The sequence below is a fragment of the Hemiscyllium ocellatum genome, chromosome 24, assembly GCF_020745735.1.
Source record: "Hemiscyllium ocellatum isolate sHemOce1 chromosome 24, sHemOce1.pat.X.cur, whole genome shotgun sequence".
Classification (NCBI taxonomy): domain Eukaryota; kingdom Metazoa; phylum Chordata; class Chondrichthyes; order Orectolobiformes; family Hemiscylliidae; genus Hemiscyllium; species Hemiscyllium ocellatum.
In genome coordinates, this window is record NC_083424.1 from 2,252,084 (window position 1) to 2,264,864 (window position 12,781).

A 12,781-nucleotide genomic window follows, 5' to 3' on the forward strand; every position below is an offset into this window, starting at 1 on the left:
TCATTACATAATTTATTGCAATGCACTTATTGAAGATCATCATCATAAGAAGCACGGTGCTGGGTAGTTAGATCCTGGTTTGATAGTTACAGGCATGAACCTTCTTTCAGATGTTCTGGTCGAAGTTTGCTTGTCTTAGGCCCGGCTGCTGGGTTAAGTGCAAAGCTGGGTGGCACACTGCAGTTTGAATAAGAAAGGAACATTACCAACATGTGGTTCTCTACAGTAGGTCTGCATCTTGTCATTCAGTGAATCGCTGTAGATATGAACACATTTATAGCCCAGATTGCCAAACCTGAAGGAGGCCACATGCTGTTGAGGAAAGAATTTTCTTCAATGTTTTCTTGAATAAAGATGTTAATCCATTAACAATTCACTTTGTATCCCTTTGGAAAAACATAAATAATGTGTTATGAAAATAAAGTAAAAGAAAGAAATGCATTTATATAGCACCTTTTATGAGAACTGGATGTCTCATAGAGCTTTGCAAACAATAAAGCACTTTCTGAAATGCAGCCATTGTTCTAATGTAGAAAATGATGCAGCTAATTTTCACAACAACAAACTCCCATAAACAGCAATGATCAGATGACCTGTTTCCTGTGATGTTGATTTATAGACAGATATTGTCCAGGATCACTCCATGTTCTTGTTCAAAATAGTGTAATGCATTCCTTACATCTCTCTGAGCCAGGAATTAGGGGGCATTAGTTTCACATCTGAAGGACAGCACCTCCAACAATTCAGCACTCCCTCAATTACTGTATTCAAGCGTCAACCAAGATATTTGTACTCAAGCTGTGGAGTGGAGCAGTTATTTGAAAGGCATTTAAAATTACTTGGCATTATTAGTAAATTTGTACTGTAACAAAGTATTTTGTTAAGGGATTATTAAGCAAAATATAGTACATTCTCGGATTCTGAGATGCAGGAAATGGTTACCAATTTTCCTGCATTTTTCCACCTTAAAAAAAGGCACATTTTTTTGGTAGTATTGTCTATTTAAAGTTCTCTGTCTTTATCAGTGAAAAGCATTAAATGTTACACCTGTACCCTCGAAATTGAATACAGCCCTTTAAATATCAAAGTGCAATATTAGTAAATAAAGTAGCTGTTAATATAAAATACGTTTTAAGATATGAAAGAAAAATGCATCATTCTACTTAGTGTTTACTGTAGTGGATCTTCTAGAGTGGGCCATTACTCATCAGGCTCCAGGTCACCTGCTGTGGCCAACTCTTGTTCATAGCCACAGCCTGATAGCACTGTTATGAGAGTCCGTGCTGCTCCTTCTCACACCTGGTTGCTGTCACCTCTAGGATTTACTCACACCGACACTTGGAAGGGCTGCTGCTCTTAGCCATCCTCTCCATAGCCATTGAAGTATTGGTTACAGCTGGTCTCACTGACATTTCCTTCCTCCAACCCCCTTCTCTCTCTCTGTGATAGTAATCAATGCTGCTGGGGTTCCAATGTAACTCATGGTTGGTGGGGGGTCTGCTGGATTCTGTCAGGGTGGAGTGTGGAAAGTGATTACCGACTCATCTGGATAGAGCTTGACAATGTCTCTGTGTTGATCTGTGGTTCTGCTCCCCATTCTGCCACATTTAGATTAGATTCCCTACTGTGTGGAAACAGGTCCTTCAGGGCAACAAGTCCACACTGATCTTCTGAAGAGTAACCCACCCAGACTCATTTCCCTGCATTTCTCCCAACTAATGCACCTAATACTATCGGCAATTTAGCATGACCAATTCACCTAACCTGCACATCTTTGGAGTGTGGGAGGAAGCCAGAGCATCTGGAGGAAACCCACGCAGAGAATGTGCAAACTCTACACAGTCGCCCAAGGTGGGAATCAAACCCGAGTCCCTAGCGCTATGAGGTAGCAGTGCTAACCACTGAGTCACCATGCTGCCCATTTAGCTGTGGCCATTACCTCTGGAGATCAGGAAAAGAATGGGGCCTGCCAAGCTCAGTCAGATGGCTTTGCCTTGTCTGGTGTGTCCTGGGGGCAGTACTAGTCAGCTTGCCTTCTTAGATGGCAGTAACTTAGTGAAATTAAAGCTGAACAACTCTAAAAGAAACGTGATTAAACATATACTCCTGTATCCACATTGTCAGCTTTGTGTGTTGGTACATAGCCAAGGCAAGGTTTCGTACACATAATTGTTCATTTGTGCATATGTTACATGCATTTTGTGTCTTTTTGAATGCAGTAGCAAAATTGAAGGACTCTTATGGCACAGTGGTAGTGTCCCTACTTCTGGGCCAGAAATCCTGGGTTCAAGTCCCACCTGCACCAGAGGTGTGTCGCAACGTATCTGAACAGGTTGTTAACAAAATATCTATAGTAGCAAAACTCAACATGACCTCTGCCAACAAGTATTAGTTTTACAGTAGTGACATATTGGTTTTAAAGATGATTTTGTGTTTGACAAATTTCTTGATCCAACATTCTGTGGTTTATGTTGCATTTAGAGTCATAGAGTCACAGAGATGTACAGCGTGGAAACAGACCCTTTGGTCCAACTCATGCATGCCGACCAGATATCCCAACCCAATCTGGTCCCACTTGCCAGCACCTGGCCCATATCCCTGCAAACTCTTCCTATTCATATACCCATCCAGATGCCTTTCAAATGCTGAATTGTACCAGCCTCTACCACTTCCTATGGCAGTTCATTTCATACATGGAATGAGCATGAAAAAGTTGCCCCTTAGGTCTTTTATATCTTTCTCCTCTCACCCTAAACCTGTGCCCTCTAGTTCTGGACTCCCCCACCCCAAGGAAAAGACTTTGTCTGTTTATCCCATCCATATTCCTGTATAAGGTCACCCCTCAGCCTCTGACGCTCCAGGGAAAACAGCCCCAGCCTATTCAACCTCTCCCTATAGATCAAATCCTCCAGCCCTGACAACATCCGTGTAAATCTTTTCTGAAGCCTTTTAAGTTTCACAACATCCTTCCAATAGGAAGGAGACCAGAATTGCACGCAATATTCCAAAAGTGGCCTAACCAATGTCCTGTACAGCCGCAACATGACCTCTCAACTCCTGTACTCAATACTCTGACCAATAAAAGAAAGCATACCTAACGCCGCCTTCACTATCCTATCTATTTGCAACTTCACTTTCATGGAGCTATGAACCTGCATTTCAAGGTCTCTTTGTTCAGCAACACTCCCTCGGACTTTACCATTAAGTGTATGAATCCCTCTAAGATTTGCTTTCCCAAAATGCAGCACCTCACATTTATCTGAATTAAACTCCATCTGCCACTCCTCAGCCCATCTAATCAAGATCCCGTTGTAACCTAAGGTAACCTTCTTCACTGTCCACTGCACCTCCAATTTTGGTGTCATCTACAAACTTACTAACCATACCTCATATGTTCACAACCAAATCATTTATATAAATGAAGAAAAGTAGTGGACCCAGCACTGATCCTTCTGGCACTCCACTGGTCACAGGCCTCCATTCTGAAAAAGAACCCTCCACCACCACCCTCTGTCTTCTACCTTTGAGCCAGTTCTGTATCCAAATGGCTAGTTCTCCCTGTATTCCATGAGATCTAACCTTGCTAATCAGTTTCCCCTGGGGAACCTTATCGAACGCCTTACTGAAGTCCATATAGATCATATTGACTGCTCATCAATCCTCTTTGTTAATTCTTCACAAAACTCAGTCAAGTTTGTGAGATGTGATTTCTCACGCACAAAGCCGTGTTGACTATACAGAATCAGTCCTTGCTTTTCCAAATACATGTACATCCTCTCCCTCAGGAATTCCTCCAACAGCTTGTTTCATTTAACCACTTGTGAATATTATAAACCAACAGCCTTATCAAGAATTAATTGTGTGTGTCACTAATGGCACGCTTTACGGTTTTCGATCCTGTGGAGTCTGTGACATTTATGAGATAAATCCAGTAAGGTCTACAATCTCCAGCATTGCTCTGGAACATTTCTATTTATGTTTGTTTAAATCATACAGATACTTGGACTGAAGGTTTGGTTCGCTTCAAAAAGTGTATGAAATTTAAAATGTATCATAATAAAAAGATAGCTACTGTACACCAGAGTTATTAAACTATACAGGGTGAGGTACTGGATGACTGGAGAGTGGCTAATGTTGTGCCTTTATTTAAGAAAGGTTGCAAGGAGAAGCCTGGGTACTATAGATCAGTGAGTCTGACGTCAGTGGTGGATAAGTTGTTTGAGGGGGATTCTGAGAGGTAGAACCCATGCAAGAACTGATAGCATGGTTTTGTGCACGGGAAATCACATCTCTCAAACGTGGTTGAGATTTTTGATGAAGGGCTTATGCTCGAAACGTCGAATTCTCTATTCCTGAGATGCTGCCTAACCTGCTGTGCTTTGACCAGCAACACATTTGCAGATGTGACCAAGACGCTGAATGAGAGCAGTGCAGTATACAGTGTCTACATGGACTTTAGTAAAGTCTTTGACAAGGTTCCATATTTAGACAGGTTAATAAAGGTTTGTCTTCAGACATTTCATCACCATTCTACGTAACATCATCAGTGAGCCTCCAGAGGAAGCAGTGATGGTATGGCCCACTTTTTATTTATGTGTTTAAGGTTCCTTGGGTTTGTGATGTCATTTCCTGTTGTGACATCATTTCCTGTTCTTTTTCTCAGGGCATGGTAAATGGGATCCATGTCAATGTGTTTGTTGATAGAGTGCTGGTTGCAATGCCATGCTTCTATGAATTTTTGTGCGTGTCTCTGTTTGGCTTGTCCTAGGATTGATGTGGTGTCCCAGTCGAAGTGGTGTCCTTCCTCTTCTGTATGTGAGGATACTAGTCAGAGTGGGTTATATTGTTTTGTCACTAGTTGATGTTCATGTATCCTGGCTAGCTTTCTTTCTGTTTGCCCAATGTAGTGTTTGTTACAGTCCTTGCAAGTTATTTTGTAAATTAGATTAGTTTTGTTTATTGTCTGTACAAGGTCTTTAAAGTTCATGAGCTGCTGTTTTAGTGTGTTGGTGGGTTTGTGGGCTGCCATGATACCGACGGGTCTGAGTAGTCTGCCAATCATTTCTGAGATGTCTTTGATGTAGGCGAGACTGGCTAGGGTTTCCAGACGCATTTTGTCTGCTTGTTTGGGTTTGTTGCTGAGAAATCGGCGGACTGTGTTCATTGGGTACCCGTTATTTTTGAACACACCGTATAGGTGATTTTCCTCTGCTCTTTGTAGTTCCTCTGTGCTGCAGTGTGTGGTGGCTCATTGAAATAATGTTCTGATGCAACTTTGTTTGTGGATGTTGAGATGATTGCCTCTGTAGTTCAATATTTGGTCCGTATGTGTTGTTTCACTGTAGACATTAGTTTGAAGTTCCCCATTGGCTGTTCGCTCTACTGTGACATCTAGGAATGATAGTTTTTGTTGTTTCCCCCCTCTTTTAGTGAATTTTATGCCTGTAAGGGTATTAGATTAGATCCCACAGAGTAGAAAAATAGGCCATTTGGCCCAACAAGTCCACATCAACCCTCCAAACAGTAACCCACCCAGACCCATTCCCCTGCCCTATAATTACCGGTGACCAATACACCAATCACTATGGGCAATTTAGAATGGCCAGTTCATCTGATCTGCACATCTTTGGTCTGTGGGAGGAAACCAGAGCACCCGGAGGAAACCCACGCAGATACGGGAAGAATGTGTAAACTCCACACAGACAGTTGCCTGAGACAGGAATCGAACCAGAGTCCCTGGCATTGTGAGGCAGCAGTGCTAACTACTGAGCCATTGTGCTGCCCGATTATTGATGGTCTTGAAGATTTTCTCTAATTTGTTTTGCTTAATGTTGAGAAATGTCATCCACATAGTTGACCCAAAGTTTGGGTTGGCTGGTTGGCAGAGCTGTTTGTTTGAGTCTCTGCATTACAGAACCCTGATATCGGAGCTCCCATGGGTGTTCTGTTGGTTTGTCTGTAGGTTTTGTTGTTGGAGGTGAAGTGGGTGGTAAGACATAGGTCCATTACTTAATGATATTGTCCTTGCTGATGAAGTTGGTGGTGTTTAGTGTATGTATCTTTGGTTCTTCTAATGGTGTAGTCAGTATTTCCTTGGCCAGGTTGATGTTGATGGATGTGAACAGGGCTGTTACGTCAAAGGAGACCATTACTTCTTCAACTTCTATTATGTTGTCTCTGGTCTTCAGGAATTCTTGGGTGGAGTGGATGGAGTGGCGTGAGTCTTCTGCAAAGTGTTTTAGTCTTTGGTGTAGCTCCTTGGCCAGTCTGTAAGTTGGTGTTCCAGGTAGCAAGACTTTGGGTTTGGGGGTGGGGGGGGGGGTCTCCTGGTTTGTGAATTTTGGGTAATCCATAGAAGCATGGTATGTTGGATCTGTCTGGTTTCATTTTTTGGAAGCCGGTCTTATTTATTTTTCCAGATATCTGAAGTTTTTTGAGTAGGGCTGTGATTCAGTTCTCTCGTTGTGAGGTCAGGTCTATCACCACTTGTTGGTAATGCGTTCACTTTCTCAAAACAGTCTCTGATTTAAAATGACTGTCAAACATCCTTTGGCTGCATGGAGAATAACAATGCTTTAGTCTTTAGTCATAGACTTTTTTTTAGTCTTTCTATTGCTTTCCTTTCTTGTGTGTTGAATGTGGTTCCTTCCTTTTTCCTGCTTAATGTTGGTGTGACTGCCTGCCTGATGGTTTGCTGAGTTTCCTCTGTGAGTTGGTTGTCTTTCAGTGTTGTTTTTAATGCTGCTAAGAGATCTTTCTTGTCCGCATCCTGGAACTTACAATTTAATCCTCTTTCTAAGGCAGCTTTTTCATTGTTGGTTAAGAGTCTGTCACGTAAGTTTTTTATCCTTGCTTCTGTATTGTCTGTGTTGTTTAAGTTTGTCTAGTTTTTTCTGCAGGTCTAATTTTTTAATTTTCTGTATTTGTCGCTGTCTAATGTCTATGGCTTGTTGTACTGTGTCTATCCATTCCTGGTCTGTTGCATTCGTGAGTAAAGATCCTTTTAGGCATGAAATTTCCTGGTTGTATTTATGGTGTCTGTTGTGGCCGTCATTAATAATCTTTTTTAAGTATTCTGCTGTCGTTTTGCTCTGCTATTCTTTTGGCTAGTGGGGTGTTAAGGGGAGGTTTGTATTTAAGACATTTAGATAGTACCTTTTTCCTTAGGCATTCGTGCAAGAAGTACAGCTGTTCGCGGATGGCGCTCTGTCGGATGACATTAGTTTCCCATTTTCAGACCAGTTTTAGCAGATTGCGTCCATAGCTGTTAGCGAGTTTTGAGAAGATTCGTGGCTTAGGTTGAGGTTCTAGATGTAGGTTTGCTCACTGGGCTGGAAGATTTGTTTTCAGACTAATGTCATTTACAAAATACCTTGCAAGTAAAAAATGAGGTCTGCAGATGCTGGAGATCACAGCTGCAAATGTGTTGCTGGTCAAAGCACAGCAGGTTAGGCAGCATCTCAGGAATAGAGAATTCAACGTTTCGAGCATAAGCCCTTCATCAGGAATCACCTTGCAAGGACTAACAAACAGTACATTGGACAAACAGGCAAAACACCAGCCACTAAGATATATGAACGTCAACCAGCCACAAAAAGCTGTGACCCACTCTGACTAGTACCCTTACATACAGATGAGGAAGGACACCACTTCGACTGGGAGAACACATCCATCCTAGGACAAACCAAGCAGAGACGTGCATGAAAATTCCTAGAAGCATGGCATTCTAACTAGAACTCTATCAACAAACACATTGACTTGGATCCCATTCCACCACCAGGAAAATGGCATCACCACAGGAAATGACTTCAGTAACCCAAGAAAACTTAAACACACAAACAGAAAGCAGGCCTCACCACCAGTGCTTCATCCGGTGGCTCACTGATGATATTACCTGGTATGGTGATGAAACATCTGAAAACAAACCTTCCCACTCACCAAGCAAACTTGAGCTATTAATCTCCTCAAAACCCACTGGTTAGTAAATTTAGATCACATAGGATTCAGGGAGAGTTTGTCAACTGGATACAACAATTGATTTGATGGTAGGAGACACAGGATAATGGTGGAGGGTTGTTTTTCGGACTGGAAGCCTGTGATCAGTAATGTTCCATATAGATTGGTGCTGAGTCCACTGCTGTTTGTCATTAACATAAACATTTTGGAAGAGAATTTAGGAAGTATGGTTAGAACGTTTGCAGATGACACCAAAACTGGTGCTACAATGGACAGTGAAGAAGGTTACTTAAAATTACAAAGAGATATTCTTCATTTGGGCCAATGGGCTGAGCAGCGGCAGATGGTGTTTAATTTAGTTAAATGCAAGGTGTTGCATTTTGGTAAGACAAATGCGGTCAGGATTTATACAGTTAATGATAGGACCCCAGGAAGTGTTCTGGAACAAAAAGACCTTGGGAGTTCAGGTACATAGTTATTTGGAAGTTATGTCACAGGTAGACTGAGTAGTTAAGAAGGCATTTAGCATACTTACTTTTATTGCTCAGAACATTGACTCTGGGAGTTGAGATGTCATGTTGCAGTTGTACAGAACTTTGGTGAAGCCCGTTTTGGAGTACTATGTACTATTTTAGTCACCCTGCTATGGGAAAGATATTAAATTGAAGGGGGTACAGAAAAGTTTTCCCAGGATGCTATTGGGAATGGAGGGTTTGAGTTTCAAGGATAGGCTGGGACATTTTCCCCTGAAACGTATGAGGTGTATAAAATCACGAGGGGTATAATTAAGATGAATGGCAAAGTTCTTTTCCCTCGGGTGGGGGAGTTCAAAACCAGAGATGTTTAAGGTGAGAGGAGAAAGACTTAAAAGGGAACTGAGGGGTAACTTCTTCACATACAGAGGGTTCATATATGGAATGAACTTCCAGAGGAAGTGGTAGATGCAGGTACACTTACAAAATTTTAGAAGACATTGGACAAGTACATGAATAGGAAGAGTTTAGAGAGATTTGGGCCCAAACGCAGGCACATGGGACTAGTTTAGTTAAAGAAACTTAATTGGCAAGGACAAGTTGGACCGAAGGTTTCCATGCTGTATGACTCTGTGTTGGCCAATCTTTCCAGTCGAAAAACAAATTGGGACAGGTGTATATTGTCTAAAGTGGTTTTATGCCGCAATTGTCTTCAGTGCTGCAGCTTTTCTGGCGCACACCTAAATCTGAGAGTGGAGTTTTAAGTAGAAGCTAAAGATGTTCTTCAGAGAAGGACATTAGGGAAGTAGGGGATGGATGTGACAGAATGCGAAACACTCAGCTCAGAACAGTTTTTAACTGAGGACCAAAACTGATTTCTGCAGATTGCAGATGGAGTAAGGACAAGGGCAAACTTATGCAAGTGTATTCCGTTAATTACACTTATGTTATAAATGATAATCAGCATTGTGTTAATTGGGACTAATTTTTCTTTTCAGGTTTTAGGTTTAAATATTAGTTTCTTCTATGCAGCGTGTTAAGTAAAAATGGTACCTGTATCTGTGTGTTCTAGATCTGATTGATATTGTCAAAGACCCCATTCCCCCTCATGAATACAAAACAGAAGAGGATCCTAAATTGTACAAGTCTTTCAAGACAGGAAGAGGGCCTCTATCTGATAACTGGATATATGAGTGCAAGAATAAGCCTGGAAAAATGCCAATTATGTGTGCGTACAAACTCTGTAAAGTAGAGTTTCGATACTGGGGAATGCAGTCCAAAATCGAAAGATTCATCCATGATGTGGGTAAGTATGCGTCATTTGCAACTTACACACTTACCAAGAAAAGGTATTTTGTGTGTCTTTCCATTAAACGCTATCATGAAATTCATTGAATAAAATTAGTGTCTAGTGTTTTCAAGTCTTGCAATGAAAGGTGATAAAATGACAATTATTTGTACTGGTTACCAATTTGGTAGATATCAGTAAAAATCACTTATGAAAAATTTATCGCATCAATGTAAACCATTGAAAGAGAGGCTTCAAGGATAAACATTGCATTTTAACATTTTGGATGACATATTGCCTTAACATGCTACCCATGGGAATGCAGTATATAATTTAATGGCAAAACTGTATGTTGCATATAAATAGCTTCTGCATTCCACTCTTAGAAATGAACACAGCTAGTTTAGTTTGGGAAACTTGATTGGCAAGGGCAAGTTGGACCTTCAATTCTCACAAAATAAATATGGAAGTGCACAGTTATGATCTGATTGAAATCACTGGCCCATTGTATTCCTTCATTGTCTCCTTCTGCTCTTTCACAGGATTGTGGTTAATTTATAGCCAGAGGTTGCTTCAAACATTATAAAGGCACAACATTGTGTGGGTGGGAATCTGAATCAAACACAGAGGAGGATGGAGAAACTCAGCAGGGTTGTGGAGAAAAGATACAGCTGCTTTGAGTCTGCTGTGACACCTCTTCAGAACATTAGGAATCCTTAAAACCTAGTTAGTTAGAAGCTAGTTATTTTGAAATAGGTTTGTAAGCCACCTTTTTCTCATTTGTCCTGTTCAGATATTTTCATGCAATTGTTAGTTTGCTATGTAAATCTAAACTGGCAAAAGCAGATTATTTTGAGTAATTGTATGTGATTTGTATGCAGTGTGAAATATTCAAGTTTTGAATTTGGGGATATGTTCTATTGATTGGAGCTCTAACACACCAGCTTGAGCTGGAGATTCGGATCCTTTGTGGTGAAGAGAAGCCAAAGGTCTATTTAACTTCAGCTATTAATAAAATTTGAAGTTCAAGTTTGTGGCATTAACTTCAATTAGCGAAATCTCTTGTGTTCTTATAGAGTGATAGAGATGTACAGCAAGGAAACAGACCTTTCAGTCCAACTTGTCCATGCTGATCAGATATCCCAACCTAATCTAGTCCCACCTGCCAGCACCTGGCCCATATCCCTCCAAACCCTTCCTATTCATACACCCATCCAGATGCCTTTTAAATGTTGCAATTGTACCAGCCTCCACCACCTCCCCTGACAGCTCATTCCACACACATACCACCCTCTGAATAAAAAACTTGCCCCTTAGGTCTCTTTTATATCTTTCCTCTCTCACCCCAAACCTATGTGCTCTAGTTCTGGACTCCCCTACACCAGGGAAAAGACTTTATCTATTTACCCTATCCATGCCCCTTATAATTTCGTAAACCTCTATAAGGTCACCCCGCAGCCTCCGACGCTCCAGGGAAAACAGCTTCTTCTTCCCAATGTAGCTTGGCTGTAATGTTCAAACTCTTCCTGTCATCCTTTACATGAGCTACTGTGGGAGTGGAATTCTGTGGAATGTAGACACATCCCTAATCTTACTGAACAGTTGAGAAACATGCAGAAACTTGAAGGATGATCTAATTTTGAAAAATATTCATTCATGGGGTGTGGACCTCACCTCACTTGGCTAGCATTTATTGCCCATTCCTAATTGCTCAGAGGCAGTTGAGAGTTGTCATGAATCACATTTCAGCCAAACCAGGTAAAGATGACAGGTCAACTTCCCTCAGGGATATGAGTGAATCATAAGGTTTAAACAGCTATTGATGGTGATTACATGATCTCCATTAGATTGGCATTTTATTCCAGACTATTTTCATTGAATTCAAATTTCATCATCTGCCATGGTGGGATTTCACACCCTAAGAATATGAACTTGGGGTTGTGTATTACTACTGCAGTGACAAGTCCATAATAAGCAGACAAAGAATTACAGCAAGGCCAACAGGAACAAAGCCAAAAGCATTTCTTCACATAATGGGTGGTGGAAGTCTGGAACTCTCTTTTGAAAGTTGCTGATAGATCTTTCTTAGGCAGGGTTTGAAGGATTCCTGACATTCTGAAGAGGAATCACAGCAGACTCAAAGCAACTTTATCTTTTCTCCATAGCCCTGCTGAATTTCTCCAGCATCCTCTGTGTTTGATTCAGATTTCCACCCTTGCAGTGTTGTGCCTTTATAATTTTTGAAGCAACCTTTGGCTATAAATTAATCACAATCCTGTGAAAGAGCAGGAGACAGTGAAGGGATACAATGGGTCAGTGATTTCAATCAGATCACAACCGTGCACTTCCATATTTATTTTGTGTGAATTGAAGGCAGGAGAGCAGAACACTTTACATTTCAGATATCCAGTGTCAGTTTCATTCTAGAAGACGTAATGTAATTCGAATTAAGACAACCCTTCTTCAATAACATACCCAAGCCCCAATTTCAGAAAAGCTGTTCCCAACGTGGTAGAATGGCATTTGCCCCATTTCTAATACTATCTGTCATTGGACGCTTTTAAATAATATGGTATTTAGCAAATGAAATTAGTTTTATACTCAGGCACAGAATTACTAGGAACAGATTGGAGCCAATCCAACTTGTGTACCATCAACGAAAAAGATAAGGACACCTTCATGTTTTCACGTTCTCAGAATGTCATGCACACGTAGAGTCAATAAATGGATTGTCACATCACCTTACCATTATTCATCACAAGGTTTTATAAGGTGCCTGCAGTCAGGTCATGATATTCACATGGAGGTACAAATTGGAGACAACTCATGCCTGTGTACTTTATCCTAAGACCACCTATGATTTGTCACAACCTTACAATCTGCAAGCTAAAAGAACTGATAGAATGGTTAGTTAAATTGACCTCACATAAACAAGCAATTTCTATTAATAATGAATAAATTTCAATAAAGCAAAGGCAAATGTTTGTGCTCTGAAAGCCAAGCATACATGAGACTAGTTCACCTTTTCTGCAAATTCTTGGCCCCCAGAAGCCGTGTTGTGTTG

The 12,781-nt window shown here is 41.0% G+C and overlaps 1 protein-coding gene across 9 annotated transcripts in view; it reads left to right on the plus strand.

Moving 5' to 3' along the window:
* LOC132827008 (membrane-associated phosphatidylinositol transfer protein 2) overlaps window positions 1-12,781 on the plus strand; it is a 538,978-nt gene that overhangs the window by 381,069 nt on the left and 145,128 nt on the right. For all 9 annotated transcript variants that reach the window (XM_060843350.1, XM_060843356.1, XM_060843357.1 and 6 more), the window contains one exon: window positions 9,502-9,735. In XM_060843350.1, the coding sequence (XP_060699333.1) occupies window positions 9,502-9,735 (234 nt within the window). The remainder of the gene's footprint in view (window positions 1-9,501; window positions 9,736-12,781) is intronic.